The sequence below is a fragment of the Colletotrichum fioriniae genome (assembly GCF_027942845.1).
Source record: "Colletotrichum fioriniae strain IMI 355084 chromosome Unknown scaffold_1, whole genome shotgun sequence".
NCBI lineage: Eukaryota > Fungi > Ascomycota > Sordariomycetes > Glomerellales > Glomerellaceae > Colletotrichum > Colletotrichum fioriniae.
The window spans coordinates 5,847,848-5,861,533 of record NW_027076837.1 but is presented as its reverse complement, the minus strand read 5'-3'; the positions used below and the strand labels follow the sequence as shown (position 1 = coordinate 5,861,533).

Genomic DNA, 13,686 nt, shown 5'->3' with positions numbered 1-13,686 from the left:
GGCTAGGCTATGTGTCGCCGTAGCGAGGATCCGAGGCAAGCACATATAAAATAAAGTACATGTCTTTGGCTCATGGAGCGGTTTAAACATTATGACACTGAAAACCTTTGCTTGTTGTCGGCATCATCTTGAAATCTTACAGACGAGCAAAGATCCTAGAGCCGACGCAGTCAAGCACGCAGAGCAAAACTGCGGCACTCGTAGCCTGCAGGTCATGCAGTCGCCACAGCCAATTCAAGGGCCATGGCCGCATGCTTGGGCGTGCTATAAAGGAAGGAAATTTTTAATGGAATGTATCTCGTCTAAATTTGACGCAAAGTTCTTAATTGCAAGGCTAAGACTTTGTAACACGATCAAGAATAACCCTTGGCAGGGTATTTGGGGTTTGCTCTAGGCGTCATATTGACTTTGGTGACCATTTGAGTCCTTGCGGACGGCCAACAAAGCTTCGAAAGCGCCATCGTCACGTAGAATTGATCTCTTTGTCTTGCAAAAGCAGACGTAGCTGATGTTTAGTAGTATGATAGCAAGTTAGGCTCACGCAAAGATCTGCTGGCAAGAACATCTCCAATTTGAGAGTTGTTGTCCAAGTAATGGAGCGGCAGAAGCGCAGTTTCCTACTGGAAAACGACCTGAAATTGCAGGTATCGCTTGCTGTATCTCGTACTTTGAGTTTGTTGTGAATCTGGAAGAGGGAAGTTGAGAAGAGACTACTGTGGATATTTCGCGAAAAATATTTGCGAGGAAAAGTGCACCGCCACAGTCCACTTCGAGGTCGCGCCACACTGGGAGGCTATTTTCCGGAATAACCAACCAGCCGAGGAGTGTGCTCAGCCCCATCGTACATTCATTCGGGAGGCAACGACATCAACTTGGCAGCTCGTTATTTAGTACCTGCATCGACAAGCTTGATCAACAACCCCCATCGAACGGCTCGGAGCTCCCGCCATACATCAAGATGGCGCCGGCACAGGATACCATGTTTCGCTCGGCGAACATGAGTATGGTGCAGTTGTACATTTCGAATGAAATCGGTCGCGAGGTCGTCACAGCCCTTGGAGAGCTTGGTCTCCTCCAGTTCCGCGATGTACGTCGCCAACCCCCTCCCTGGATACTGTTGAGGTCAACACGAACATCGAAGCTGACCAGCCGTAATTCATTTAGCTCAATGGAGATGTCAGCGCTTTCCAGCGCACCTTTACTCAGGAGATTCGAAGACTCGACAATGTCGAACGCCAGCTGCGTACGTCATCATTTCCCAACCGCGCATCACGAAACCCTTGGGTTGGGATAAACTAACATCATGGCAGGCTACTTCTACGCCCAGATGGAGAAGGCAGGAATCCCTCTCAGAAAGTTCGATGTCGATGCCGAGAGACTTGCCAACCCGTCGACCTCCGAGATTGACGAACTCGCCGAGCGAAGCCAGAGCCTCGAGCAACGCGTCTTCCAGCTTAACGACAGCTACGAGACCTTGAAGAAGCGCGAAGTTGAGCTCACCGAGTGGCGCTGGGTCCTCCGCGAGGCCGGCGGCTTCTTTGACAGAGCCCACGGCAGCGTCGAGGAAATTCGCGCTTCCACCGATAACGATGACGCCCCTCTCCTCCAGGATGTCGAGCAGCACAACTCGGCCCCCGAGGTCGAGCGATCCTTCTCTGGCATGAATATTGGCTTCGTGGCTGGTGTTATCAATAGGGACCGTGTTGCCTCCTTCGAACGCATTCTCTGGAGAACGCTGCGTGGAAACTTGTACATGAACCAGTCTGAGATCCCCGAGCCGCTCGTCGACCCCACCAACAACGAGGAGATCAACAAGAACGTGTTCGTCATCTTCGCCCACGGCAAGGAGATCTTGGCCAAGATTCGCAAGATCTCCGAGTCCATGGGTGCTGAGGTTTACAACGTGGACGAGAACAGTGACCTTCGTCGTGACCAGATCCACGAGGTCAACGCTCGCCTTAACGACGTTCAGAACGTTCTCCGCAACACCCAGCAGACCCTGAACGCTGAGCTCACCCAGATCTCCCAGGCCTTGTCTGCGTGGATGGTCTTGGTCACCAAGGAGAAGGCTGTTTACAATACGCTCAACAACTTCTCGTACGACCGTGCTCGTAGGACTCTCATTGCTGAGGGTTGGTGCCCGACGAACGACCTGCCGCTGATTCGCTCTACGCTGCAAAACGTTACGAACCAGGCAGGACTCTCGGTACCTTCCATCATCAACGAGATCCGCACCAACAAGACTCCGCCTACGTACATCAAGACGAACAAGTTTACTGAGGCGTTCCAAACTATTGTCAACGCTTACGGTACTCCCACTTACCAGGAGGTCAACCCAGCACTTCCCGTTATTGTTACCTTCCCCTTCCTCTTCGCCGTCATGTTCGGTGACTTTGGTCACGCCGTCATCATGGTCTCTGCCGCTCTTGCCATGATCTACTGGGAAAGGCCTCTCAAGAAAGTCACTTTCGAGTTGTTCGCTATGCTCTACTACGGAAGATACATCGCCTTGGTCATGGGTCTTTTCTCTCTCTTCACCGGTCTTATCTACAACGATGTCTTCTCCAAGTCCTTGACGCTGTTCGACAGTGCCTGGAAGTGGGATGTTCCCGACGACTACAAGCCTCCTCAGACTCTGACTGGTAAGCTCAATGACCACGGTTACCGCTACCCCTTCGGTCTGGACTGGAGATGGCACGAGACAGACAACGATCTTCTCTTCAGCAACAGTTACAAGATGAAGATGAGTATCGTTCTGGGTTGGGCCCACATGACCTACTCCCTCATCTTCGCTTACGTCAACGCCAAGCACTTCAAGAAGCCCGTGGATATCTGGGGTAACTTCGTCCCTGGCATGATCTTCTTCCAGTCCATCTTTGGCTACCTCGTCATGTGTATTCTCTACAAGTGGTCCGTCAACTGGAGCGACCCTCAGAACCCCCGCAACCCTCCTGGACTGTTGAACATGTTGATCTACATGTTCCTGCAGCCGGGTAAGCTCGAGGAAGGCGCGCAGCTCTACCCCGGACAGGCCACTGTCCAGGTCTTCCTCCTGCTTTTGGCCGTTATTCAAGTCCCGATCCTGTTGTTCCTGAAGCCTTTCTGGCTTCGCTGGGAGCACAACCACGCTCGCGCCAAGGGTTATAGGGGCATTGGAGAGAGCTCTCGCGTTAGTGCCCTCGACGGCGACGATGATGAGGACCATGGACTCAACGGCCGCCCCAGCTTCGAGTCTGATGGCGAAGGCGTTGCTATGATCACGCAGGACCTGCACGGTGATGGCGAGCACGAGGAATTCGAGTTCAGCGAAGTCATGATTCACCAGATTATTCACACTATTGGTAAGGAATACGAAAGCGAACACCCAAGATGATACCAAAACTAACGATGTAAAAAGAATTCTGCTTGAACTGCGTTTCCCACACAGCCTCATACCTTCGTCTCTGGGCTTTGTCACTTGCCCATCAGCAACTCAGTTCCGTCCTTTGGTCCATGACCCTTGGACCTGCCCTTGGTTTCTCTGGCATCTTCGGTTCTATTGCTATCGTTGTGGTTTTCTACATGTGGTTCTTCCTTAGTAAGATACGATGCTTCCCTCACTTCTTAACAATTACTAACAGCATACTCAGCCATTGCTATCCTGGTCATGATGGAAGGTACCAGTGCCATGTTGCACTCCCTCCGTTTGGCCTGGGTCGAGTCCTTCTCCAAGTTCGCAGAGTTTGCCGGTTGGGCCTTCCAGCCGTTCTCTTTCACTACGACGTTAGAAGAGTCTGAAGAGCTGAAGGAGTACCTCGGTTAAGGGGCTTCGGCTCGAAGTTTCTCGAGAGTGTGATTTACTGCATTTTGTTTTTCATTGTAACCTTAGTCACTCTGTAACATAGCTCAATGCACTAGAGCATTAAGTATCTAAACGTGCTAGGCTACCCGCGTGATTGTCGTGAGTGTGATGGTTATACTACATGATGGCGTGTAAAACGCCGTGAAATGAACACCCTGCATCCAATATGAGAAAAAACCTCGTGGTAACTCTTAACCCCAAAGTGGGGCTGTGACCTCGGCGGCGTGCTCGCATACACGTCTCACACGGTCAGCAAAAGCCTTGTGACTGCACTCCACCTCCAGATCCTCCAACCAGACCACGGCCTCCATCTTGTCGACCTTGATACGGATGCCCGGTACGGGGATGCCGAGCTTAATGAGACGCTCAATCTCTGCGCGGCGCCGCGCCTCTAGCTTCTTCTCCTGCTCCGCCTCCGCGTCGTCGTCGGAAACGTCCATGGACGCGTCGCTGGCGTCGTCGGCCTTGATTGCCTTTGTGGCTGCTGCGGCGTCGCCTTCAGGCTGCGGCGGGAGACGGGGCTCGGCGACGGGGTTAACGTTGTCGGCGCCGAACTGTGCTTCGAGGAACATGAGGAAGCGCTCGAGGCGTTCTGTGGCTGGGACGTTTGCGTGGGGGTTCTTGGGGAGAGGTTTCGGGGCCTGCTCGTGGTCGTGGCTGTGGGAGGCCGCGGAGCCTGAGTAGATATAGGTGGTTAGCGAACCGTGAGAGAAACTCCTGGAGACATGAAGTCATAGTGATTAAGAAGAAGAGGAACATACGTTTTACTGCTGCGGGACTGCTCTCAATGGAGAAGAGACACGCCATGACAGCGTCGGCAATACCGTCGTTGAGCATGTTGCCCTCCCATTCGAGCTCGACCTCTCCGTCGCTGCGGTACCGCACGGCGACGCAGCCCATGACCAGATACGCGGCCACGAGGCGGGCGACTTCCTCGTCGGCCGCCTCCTCGCCCATCTCCTGGTCAACATCATCGCCTTCGACCTTCTCGGCGCCGTTGCCGTTGCCGTTGGCGACTGCAGCATCGTCAACGCCCTTGTCGTGAGCCGGGTGACCCATGCGCATCTCAGGGAGCTCCTCGACGCTGCCAAAGACGCCCTCGAGACCCCAGCGCACGAGGTCGACGCCAGCGGCCGTGAGGCGGAGGCGCTGCTTGCAGGTGATCGTGGTGGTGTTGAGACCGGCGTACTCGCGCAGGTCCTCGGGCGCCATGAGGGAGAGCTTAAAGTCGTTTTGGACGAGGACGCCGGTGACGAGCTGCTGCGGCAGGAAGGTGGGGTCGGAGAGGGATGTCGGGGGCGGGATGGTGGCGAGCTTGCCGACGACTTTGGCCGTCTTGTCTTGCTTGAAGGGGATGCGGAGCTCCTCGCAGTTTTTGGGACTAAAGACCTTAACTTTGGCCGTCTTACTTGCGTTGAGAGAGAGGAGCTTGGATTTAAGACGCATCATGTTATGCTGTTCGCCGTGGACGAGGATCTTTCGAAAGTGTTAGTCTCCTTGTGCCTTCCTCGGAGTTCTGATATGGAAGAAAAGGGGGGAAAGGCGGGTCACTTACTACCACTGGGGCTGCAACCTCCTCGATGAACTCGCGGTTTTCCGTGCCATCAACGTGAGCTGCAAAAGAGTACTCGGCAACGCTGCACCGACGGGGGATGAAGACCTTTTCGCTCTCTCCACCGGGTCCGCGTCGGGCACCTGCCATCGTCCGGCTCATGACAGCCTGGATCTGGTCGGGCTCCTGCATGATTTGCTTGGCCATGGTGCCCTCGACGCTATAACCGGTAATGATAACACCGTTCTTGTCGTTGGGGGCCCACCTCTCGAGGAGCTCTCTGCTCACGCCATTCTGTAGCATACCGGGACTGGCAAGCATGACGCAGCCCCCAACGTCGTCGAAGCGGTCGAGGTTCTTGAGGGAGCGGATGTACTTGAAGTCCCAGGGCCCGCCCTTGCCGGAGCCGTCGCCAGAGGCCTCAGCCTCGGCCATGCGCTCGCGGAAGAGGCGCTTGATATTGTCGTTCATGGCGCCGACGTAGGTCTGGTAAACGACCATACACTTCCTGGCGAGGTTGCTGGCGTAGTAGATTGGGAACCGTTGGAAGTCTGCATGCTTGCCCCAGTACTCATCCAGGATAAGCAGAAGCTCCTGGGCTCTGCCGAGGGCAAAGACTGGCATCAGGACCCTGCCTCCGCGGTTAAGGATGCTGGTGATGGACTTCATCAAGGCCTGCTCCCGCTCCAGGCGGGGTACGTGGGAGGCAATGCCATAGGTCGACTCCGTGATCAGGACATCGATCTTGACGCCCTTGGGGACTTCTGCTGAGACCAAATGTCTATCTTGCTCTCGCGAGTAGTCTCCGGTAAAGAAGATTTTGAGACCCGCAATCTCGATGAGGAACATGGCAGCTCCGAGGACATGGCCAGCAGGATAGGGCGTGATGCGGATAGAGGAAATGGTGTGTGTGGTATGGTAATCGATGGCCTCGATTTGAGGGAAAGTGTTAAGATGGTCTGCTTCAGTATAGACTGGCTGTGACGTTGGGTTTGACGAGGTATTTCCAACACGGACGCTGTCTTGAATGAGCCACTTATAAATGGCCTTTGTGGGATGGGTCATGAAGACCCGGCCTCTGAAGTTAGTCTTTGACAAGACATATGGCAATGAAGCCGCATGATCGACGTGGAAACTGCCACTTATTAGCATGTTCAACACCAAAGTGTCATACAACACCAAATACTCTAGAGCGACAACGCCAAGAGCTATCACAACGGCGAGGACGACAAGGCAAGGCAGGTGGGAAGAATGAAGTCTTTGTATTGTTTCTGTGTACAAGAATGAAATAGCATAAAAGGCGTAGCAATGGGTTCCATCAGGTGCAAGAGTCGCCAAAAGGCACTCGCTATTCCTGAGCCAGAGGCACGATCCCAGGTATTGGTTTCCAAGTTCGTTCACCGCCTTGCCCTGTGATCCAACAGCATATGGGAGGGGGAAGAGGGGGCTTACTGGCTGATTAGAAGTACATCGACCGTACTGAGATCGAAGTCGTCGAAGAAAGGCAGCGCCGCAAGGCCATCATATGCTGGGTGTTGGCCAGCATCAAGCTATGGGGACGGTAGTTAGTATCTGCCTGTTCAATCAACGAAGGGAGGATGTGCTCGTACCATTACTGTCTTGCCCTTGTATTGGATAATGTGACATGACCTGCCAACTTCGTTGCCGCCTCCAAGACAGAGGAACATCAGCTCGTCGGCAGGGTCGACCGGTTCCTCGGAAACGGTGGCGGCCATGGCCGAAGCCTTTCTCTTTGACGCCATAGCTGCAAGTGTCGCAAATCGCACACAGTCGATTGGTCTATAATCGCAAATATCGCACCGATTGGTGGCGGTCAACTTCCGATTAGATCATCTGTCGAAGATGAGTCGGGCGCGAGATGGGTCGTCGATGAGGCGGTGACAATACTGCCACAAGCTGGAGCAGAGAAGTTGAGTAGCAGGTGACAGGAGGTCAACGGGCGACGCGCAGGGCCAAGAGGGTCGCGTAAAAGTTGGCGGCAGCTGTCTGGTCCGCTACCAAGCTCCAGCCTAAACGCTTGGACCATGTTGCGCTTAGGCGGGGACAAGGCTGCGCTGTCACGTGACTTTAAATGAACGCGGTCCTCAATTCTTTCTGGCGACAGCTCCTACTTCCATCTACTTAGTAACCCGTCGCTCCGATCATCACCAGACGACCATCACGACAGAGTAATACGCACGCGCGAACGTCACGCCGTCGCCGAAATAACATCCTGCGAGTCCGACGCCATCGAGAAGTTTTGTCTTTTGGCCGACTAGACCGGCACGTCAGATGGGCAGAGTCGCGTGAGGATTGCTCAGGCTGTCCGGCTTGCTGAGCTTCACTAGAGCGAGCGGCTTCTGACCAACTTCTCGATTCGATCGCAACCTATCTCTACTACTTGTAATAACAGCTGCAAAGATGGCGCAACCCCAGCCTCAGATGCCTCAGAGGGCATTCTCGCCTCCTCAACCTACACCATCTCCTGCTGCGACGCAAGCCGGCTTTGCGCCTCCGCCTAATAAAAGACCGCGACTTTCCCCTGGCGCAACTCCCCAACCCGAATCGCCGTATTCTACTTCACCCTACGCACCGAGCCCAGGCGCACCGGTCACTCCTTCCACCGCCGCGACGTCTGCTGCATCTCCCGTCTATCCAAATGCTCAGCAGCAACAGCAGCAGCAAGCCGCGACGCCGACCTACACGGGACCATACCAACATACAAACGGCAACACCACGCCGGCTCTTGCCTTGCCATCAGCTCCGACTCCTCCACCGCAAGTGTCAACCCCGCAGCCACCGGCGCCGCCCACTCTACCGCAATACACCTCAGCTACTTCGGCCCTCAGCAACAACAACTCACCTAGCACACCCATCATGCAGCAGCCTTCGACTCCCGGCGCGATGGGTCCGCCCTCGAGACCCCCCGATCGACCACAGAAAGAGTACGAATACGACGTCACGGATTCACTGGCAGGCACGGGCATCGATTTGCGAGCTGAAGAGCAGTTCCTGTCCGAATTGTACGTCCCGGAATCAAGAACCGGCTTCGCTCCCTACCCCCAAGGCAACAAGGGAAGCTTCTACGGCGCGGGCCCTGCGAACCAGCCTGCTCAGCCAGCCGGCACCGATACTCAGAACCAGCTGGTAGCACAGGCGGCGGAGAAAGCATGGCAGGAATCCGCAAAGCGCCTGGCTCAGACCCGGACTATGGAGTTGAACAATGCTTTCTTGCAAGTTCCCGTCGTCTATCGAAAAGCGGAGAAGTTTGCCAGAGATCAAGGCCTGATACTCAACCTGGAGACGAAGAATAGCAACCAGCCTATGGGGCGGATGCGTCTGCCTGAAGAGTTTCCTGCGCCCACTGTGACGGTAACCACTAAGAAAGGACCGGACTCGACCATGGTGACAACGACAGGAACATGGATACCTCAGGAGGCATTCTTGGTCGATCAGCTGGCACTGCTGTCGCTGGCAACTAAGCAGCGGCTCAGAACGCTTATGGAAGACTCCAACCGAATTGCGAAAAACCGGCAGACTTCGTCGCATGGTGAAGTCCCGGAGGAATGGCAAGTGGCCGCGGCACCACTGAAAAGCGCGCCGGAGACACAAACAGAGGATGAGACACAGCAGAGTGCGACCGAGAATGGCGCCAGTCCTCGCCCGAGCGCTCAGAAACGTTCGTGTACACGTTCTTCGTGTCAATATTACATGCTGACTCTTATTCAGGCCCTCTCGAAGATGCTAGTTCCAGCCAGGCGAGCAAGGTGCAGAAAATCTCTGCTACAAATACCATGAGTCACACAGTCCGCGAAGTAGGCAAGGCTGAGAGAGACTGGGAGGAAAGACGACTACGGAAGCGTAACGCGCGGAAGGATGGAACCGCAGAGGTCGCATCGACGCCATCACGTGCCGGATCCGTTGCGCCTGGAACTCCTGGCGGTTCGGCACCTGACTCGGAGAAGGCCATCTCGAAGAAGGAACAGAAGAAACTGGATGCTGTGAAGAAGGCAGAGGCTAGCAGCCATGCAAATCAAAACATCACGAGTAGCATGTTCGTCGGCATGCCCAAGACAGGATCGCTTTTCGGAAAGAAGAAAGGCGGCAAGTCGTACTCTTGGATGACAGGCGGCAGTGGAGCCAGCACGCCGAGACTTGGCACGCCCGGAAAGTCGGGTGCCGCAGCCGCTTCGGGTCCTCCTCCTCCGGCGAACCACGCGCTTACCGTTGAGGGTCGAGCACGACTTGGCAACTGGCGAGAGGATAAGGAAAAGGGCAAAGGAATCCAAGTGCGAGACTGGGTGGCAGCCCTGGAGGGTGACGAAATCGAACTGAGGGCCATGCAAGCGGCTTACGATAAGCTGGACACATCGGAGCCCAAATAGAAGAAGGGCGACGAAAAACCGATCAAAAAGTCGAAGGCGAAATCAGTTGTGTACTTTTATTGTTAGCATGGCGTTACGCAGACAGCATGGAAAAGGGATCGCGGTCGGTCTGCAAAGTAGTATCGTTCAGGGGGTTTAAAAATGGGCGGCCAAACCAATTAGGCCACGAAGATGCCAAACGACCGAGCCTACATATCCAGGGGAGAAAGGATGAAAAGACTCCTCTCCTCAGTCGCTTGGGAGACGAGCAGTGAGAAAGATCCGCTCGGAGTCTCGTCTTCAAACAGGAGATTTACTGAGAATCGTCAAATACAAATCGTTTGCCAGTACACATCAGGGTTTTCACGGGCTAGCCTTCCCCCGAGAGATGGTGAGTGGGAGAATATTATGAGTAAGCGACCGCTGGCAGCAAGCCCATTACGGTGGTGCGCGAATGATGCATGTCTCGGGGCTCTCTCGGATGGCACATGAGACTCTTGTTCGTCGATGTGTACGAAAGCGGCGACCTCACTCGTGAGATTGTATCCGAGCCGTCCGCTGAATCAGCCACTGCCCAAGCGAATCGTTTAGAATCGGTGGAAGGTGTGCCAGAGATTGTGAAGTGTTTCTTCGACTCGTCACGTTCTTCGATGTCGTCACGTCACGGTGATGAACCATCATATCTTACCGAAGGTGAGGTAGGTGTTCCATTTCGATGGGATTCCGAATTTGCCCTGGTCTTGCTTGGTACCTCGGATGGGCCATTCATTCTCCTTAGTAGCCGTTCCCGCTCCAAGGAGCTAAATCGACTCGGTGGTGGCGTCGTGGCGGAAATTTCGGCACTATGGGTTTCCAAATACCTACCTATTCGTACACTTGCTTGCATGGCACCATTGGCGCTTATCATCGTTTTCCTTTGACCAGAAAATGGAGAGGGGGAGGAGGCTGGGAGGCAAAGGCGGTGGACGACAACGTGGGATGGTTGGCATCAGACATACATAACACTATTTGATTCCAACAGGACTGACAAATACTCTAACCTCGAGAAAAGACCCCCGGCGAGAAGGGGAAAAAAGAACGGATGACTGAAGCTTCTGCATAAGCTTCTTCTTCTTGGACCTTCTCTCGTCCACACCCTTGCCTATTGTTTGCATGGTTTGGCCTATCCGTAAGCTCATGTGGAGACACGACCGGCAAACATGAGGCGGGGATCGCAATGTCTTGACATCGATGGCGTTCGGTTGGGGCTGCCGCTAAGACGAACGTAGAACGAGTTGGGACTGGGGGCTCTTTTTTCTCTGTCTCTGTTCCACACTCATAGAATCTTCTCTGCCGTGTGTCTGCGTGTAATAACTCCGCTCCAACAACTCAATTGAGATCGGCGGCAAACATGATTGGGGGGGGCAATCAAAGACTTTTTGAATGCAGGTCTTTTTTGGACTTTGCTCTGATTGCCCCTTTCGGAAACGGTGCATGGGGCCTAGCGGTGAGTCGGACTGGGCTCCGGCCCATGGGATGCATCAACTCCGTTACTCCGGCCGTGGATGAGCAAACGTTTTGGTGGATCAAAATGGAAGAAGCACCCAAGAGGGTACGGTACCTTACGCATCACGAACCACGCGCTATCTATTGCTTTCTTGCCTTAGTTCGGCACACCGAGCTAGCCCCGGAAGCTCCAAAGAAAGACTGGATAGATCCGGGGGGATCTCGCGCGAACTCGCTTCGGTAGGCTTACACTACCTACTTGGCCAAAGTTGGCCTTTGCTTGGGCGGCTATGCGTGCTCTAAACGCCACCATTTTTATGCGAGTTGCGGCCCGCTAGTGAAGTTCTAGACGGCGTGAATTACAATTACTTTGCTGACATCATGGGCTGCAGGTGCCAGGTGGATGAAATGGTGCTGGTCATGGTTGAAGCTACCTTGCTGAGTGGATGGGCATGCGGGCGAGAGCAAATGAGGATTTACCACTCGTACAATCGCAACACCCCGTTGCGGATGGAGTTATACCCGGAACGATGTTGTCAGTCGACTGGGTGTATCGGTTTGCTAGTGTATAAGTATAACAGCTCGGCTTGGTCCACATCCCTTTTGCTATTAGACATGATCCAAGACAACTCGATCTAAGACGCCCCCTCACATATACAACCTCCCAAAGTTTACTATTCAAACGTCAAAATGGTCAGGCTACATTCAGCAACCCTCCCGGTTGCTTTTGCGGCCTTTGCTGCGGCCAAGTCGTGTCAGAACCTCACAGTCGAAGTCTCAATCACATCACGGAACGGCGTCTTCAATGTCTCAACACCAAAGACAAACATTGAAGTCACGAATATTATGCTTGGCCTGGCGCAGCAGGGCAACAACTTTTCCGCAACCCACCTCACAGATGTAGGGATCCCCCAATCATCCATAACCCATTGCAAACCAGGGACATTACACAATGGCTAATATGATATGCCTCGTCTAGTACGCCACAGTCGGAGGCACATACCACCTCGCCTCAACTTACTGCCAACCAGACTCCGGCCCGGGCTCCGTCCTACAGATCCTGACCCACGGCATCGGCTTTGATAGGAGTTACTGGGACTTCCCCGTCAACAACTACAACTACAGCTACGTCGGCCCGGCCGTCGACGACTACGGCTACTCCATCTTCTCCTGGGACCGCCTCGGCATCGCCCAGTCCTCCCATGGCGAACCCGTCAACGAGATCCAGGGCTTCCTCGAGCTCGCCGCCCTCAAAGCCCTCACCGATAAGCTCCGCGCGGGCGCCGTCCCGGGCGTCCCCTGCACCTTCGACAAGTACGTCCACGTCGGCCACTCCTTTGGCTCCGTTCACTCGTACGCGTTATCCGCCATGTACCCCGACGCCTCGGACGGTCTGGTATTGACGGGCTTCTCTGCCAACGCTACCTTCCTCCCGGATTTCTTGTTGGGCGGTGCCTTCATCCAGGCGAACCAGATCCCGGCGTTGAGCGACTACGTCGATGGGTACTTTGCGCCTGCGTACGAGGGCGGCGCGCACATCAACTTCTTCGCGCCGGATAACTTTGATCCTGCCATCTTGACGGCGGCGTATAAGACGGGCCAGCCCGTGACGGTGGGCGAGTTGCTTACGATTGGCGGCGAGGCTGGCACGACGAGCGGGTTCAAGAAGCCTGTTCTTGTCATCACGGGTGGTAAGTCTTTGAGCATATGCGGAAACCTATCCAGTTAATATAGGAGGGAGAGCCATTGTAAGCTAACGACTGGACCTTTAGAACGCGACATTCCTTTCTGCGGCGGTGATTGCCTTGCAACAGGCAACCCCAAGTTGCCTTCGATTCCGGCTGGCGTTGCGCCGCTGATCAAGAACGCGAGCGCTTTTGAGGCCTACGTTGTCCCTGATGCTGGTCACGGCTTGGCATTTGTAAGTCTTCTGTCATGTTGAAGTGATTTCGAGAAATTATTTCTAACGCAAGTTGTCACAGAGCTACTCTCACGTTGAGGTCACTAGCAAGATTCAGGACTTCCTTGCGCAGAACGGGCTTGCCAACTAAAGGCTGAGTTTGAATTTATCGGTAATGAACTGACATTGGAATGTGCCGCTTCAACTTCGTGTCGTAGATCTGGATCTGTTCCGTTGAAGCAAAGTTCTTCTAGCGAATTAGTGCACTCTTTTTTTCCACGATATCAAGACAAATAATACACGTATTTAACACAATTTTATCTTTCTTAAGTGACCAGCACTGTTCCATAGTTTCATAATTGCAATAAGCAAAGTCTGCACAGGTATTGAGACAGTGAAATGCTTCAAGTCATTTCGTACAAACTACACATTATCTGCAAAGTGATGGGTTATAATCATAACCGAAAGATGTTACATACCTTACCGTGCTTACCTTCTCCCCCATCCAAATCTCCGCGCCTTAAAGGCACTACTCGCAAAATGA

At 54.0% G+C, this 13,686-nt stretch overlaps 4 protein-coding genes across 4 annotated transcripts; 3 read left to right on the top strand and 1 right to left on the bottom strand.

The window, feature by feature from the left end:
• Positions 1-958: 958 nt before the first annotated feature.
• Positions 959-3,802, top strand: VPH1 (H(+)-transporting V0 sector ATPase subunit a; the record flags this gene model as incomplete). Its single annotated transcript, XM_065756247.1, has 5 exons — positions 959-1,087; positions 1,165-1,243; positions 1,311-3,341; positions 3,398-3,577; positions 3,630-3,802. 5 exons carry the CDS (start codon positions 959-961, stop codon positions 3,800-3,802), a joined length of 2,592 nt encoding a protein of 863 aa, XP_065615487.1.
• A 230-nt stretch (positions 3,803-4,032) lies between these two features.
• YSH1 (endoribonuclease ysh1) lies at positions 4,033-7,156 on the bottom strand (the record flags this gene model as incomplete). The annotated part of the gene is made up of 5 exons (XM_053194094.1): positions 4,033-4,517; positions 4,603-5,317; positions 5,397-6,528; positions 6,846-6,943; positions 7,004-7,156. 5 exons carry the CDS (start codon positions 7,154-7,156, stop codon positions 4,033-4,035), a joined length of 2,583 nt encoding a protein of 860 aa, XP_053048291.1.
• Positions 7,157-7,814: 658 nt separating this feature from the next.
• N0V96_001510 (uncharacterized protein) lies at positions 7,815-9,778 on the top strand (the record flags this gene model as incomplete). The annotated part of the gene is made up of 2 exons (XM_053194093.1): positions 7,815-9,072; positions 9,123-9,778. 2 exons carry the CDS (start codon positions 7,815-7,817, stop codon positions 9,776-9,778), a joined length of 1,914 nt encoding a protein of 637 aa, XP_053048290.1.
• Positions 9,779-11,932: 2,154 nt separating this feature from the next.
• N0V96_001509 (uncharacterized protein) lies at positions 11,933-13,293 on the top strand (the record flags this gene model as incomplete). The annotated part of the gene is made up of 4 exons (XM_053194092.2): positions 11,933-12,142; positions 12,222-12,933; positions 13,015-13,163; positions 13,225-13,293. 4 exons carry the CDS (start codon positions 11,933-11,935, stop codon positions 13,291-13,293), a joined length of 1,140 nt encoding a protein of 379 aa, XP_053048289.2.
• Between the last annotated feature and the right edge of the window lie 393 nt (positions 13,294-13,686).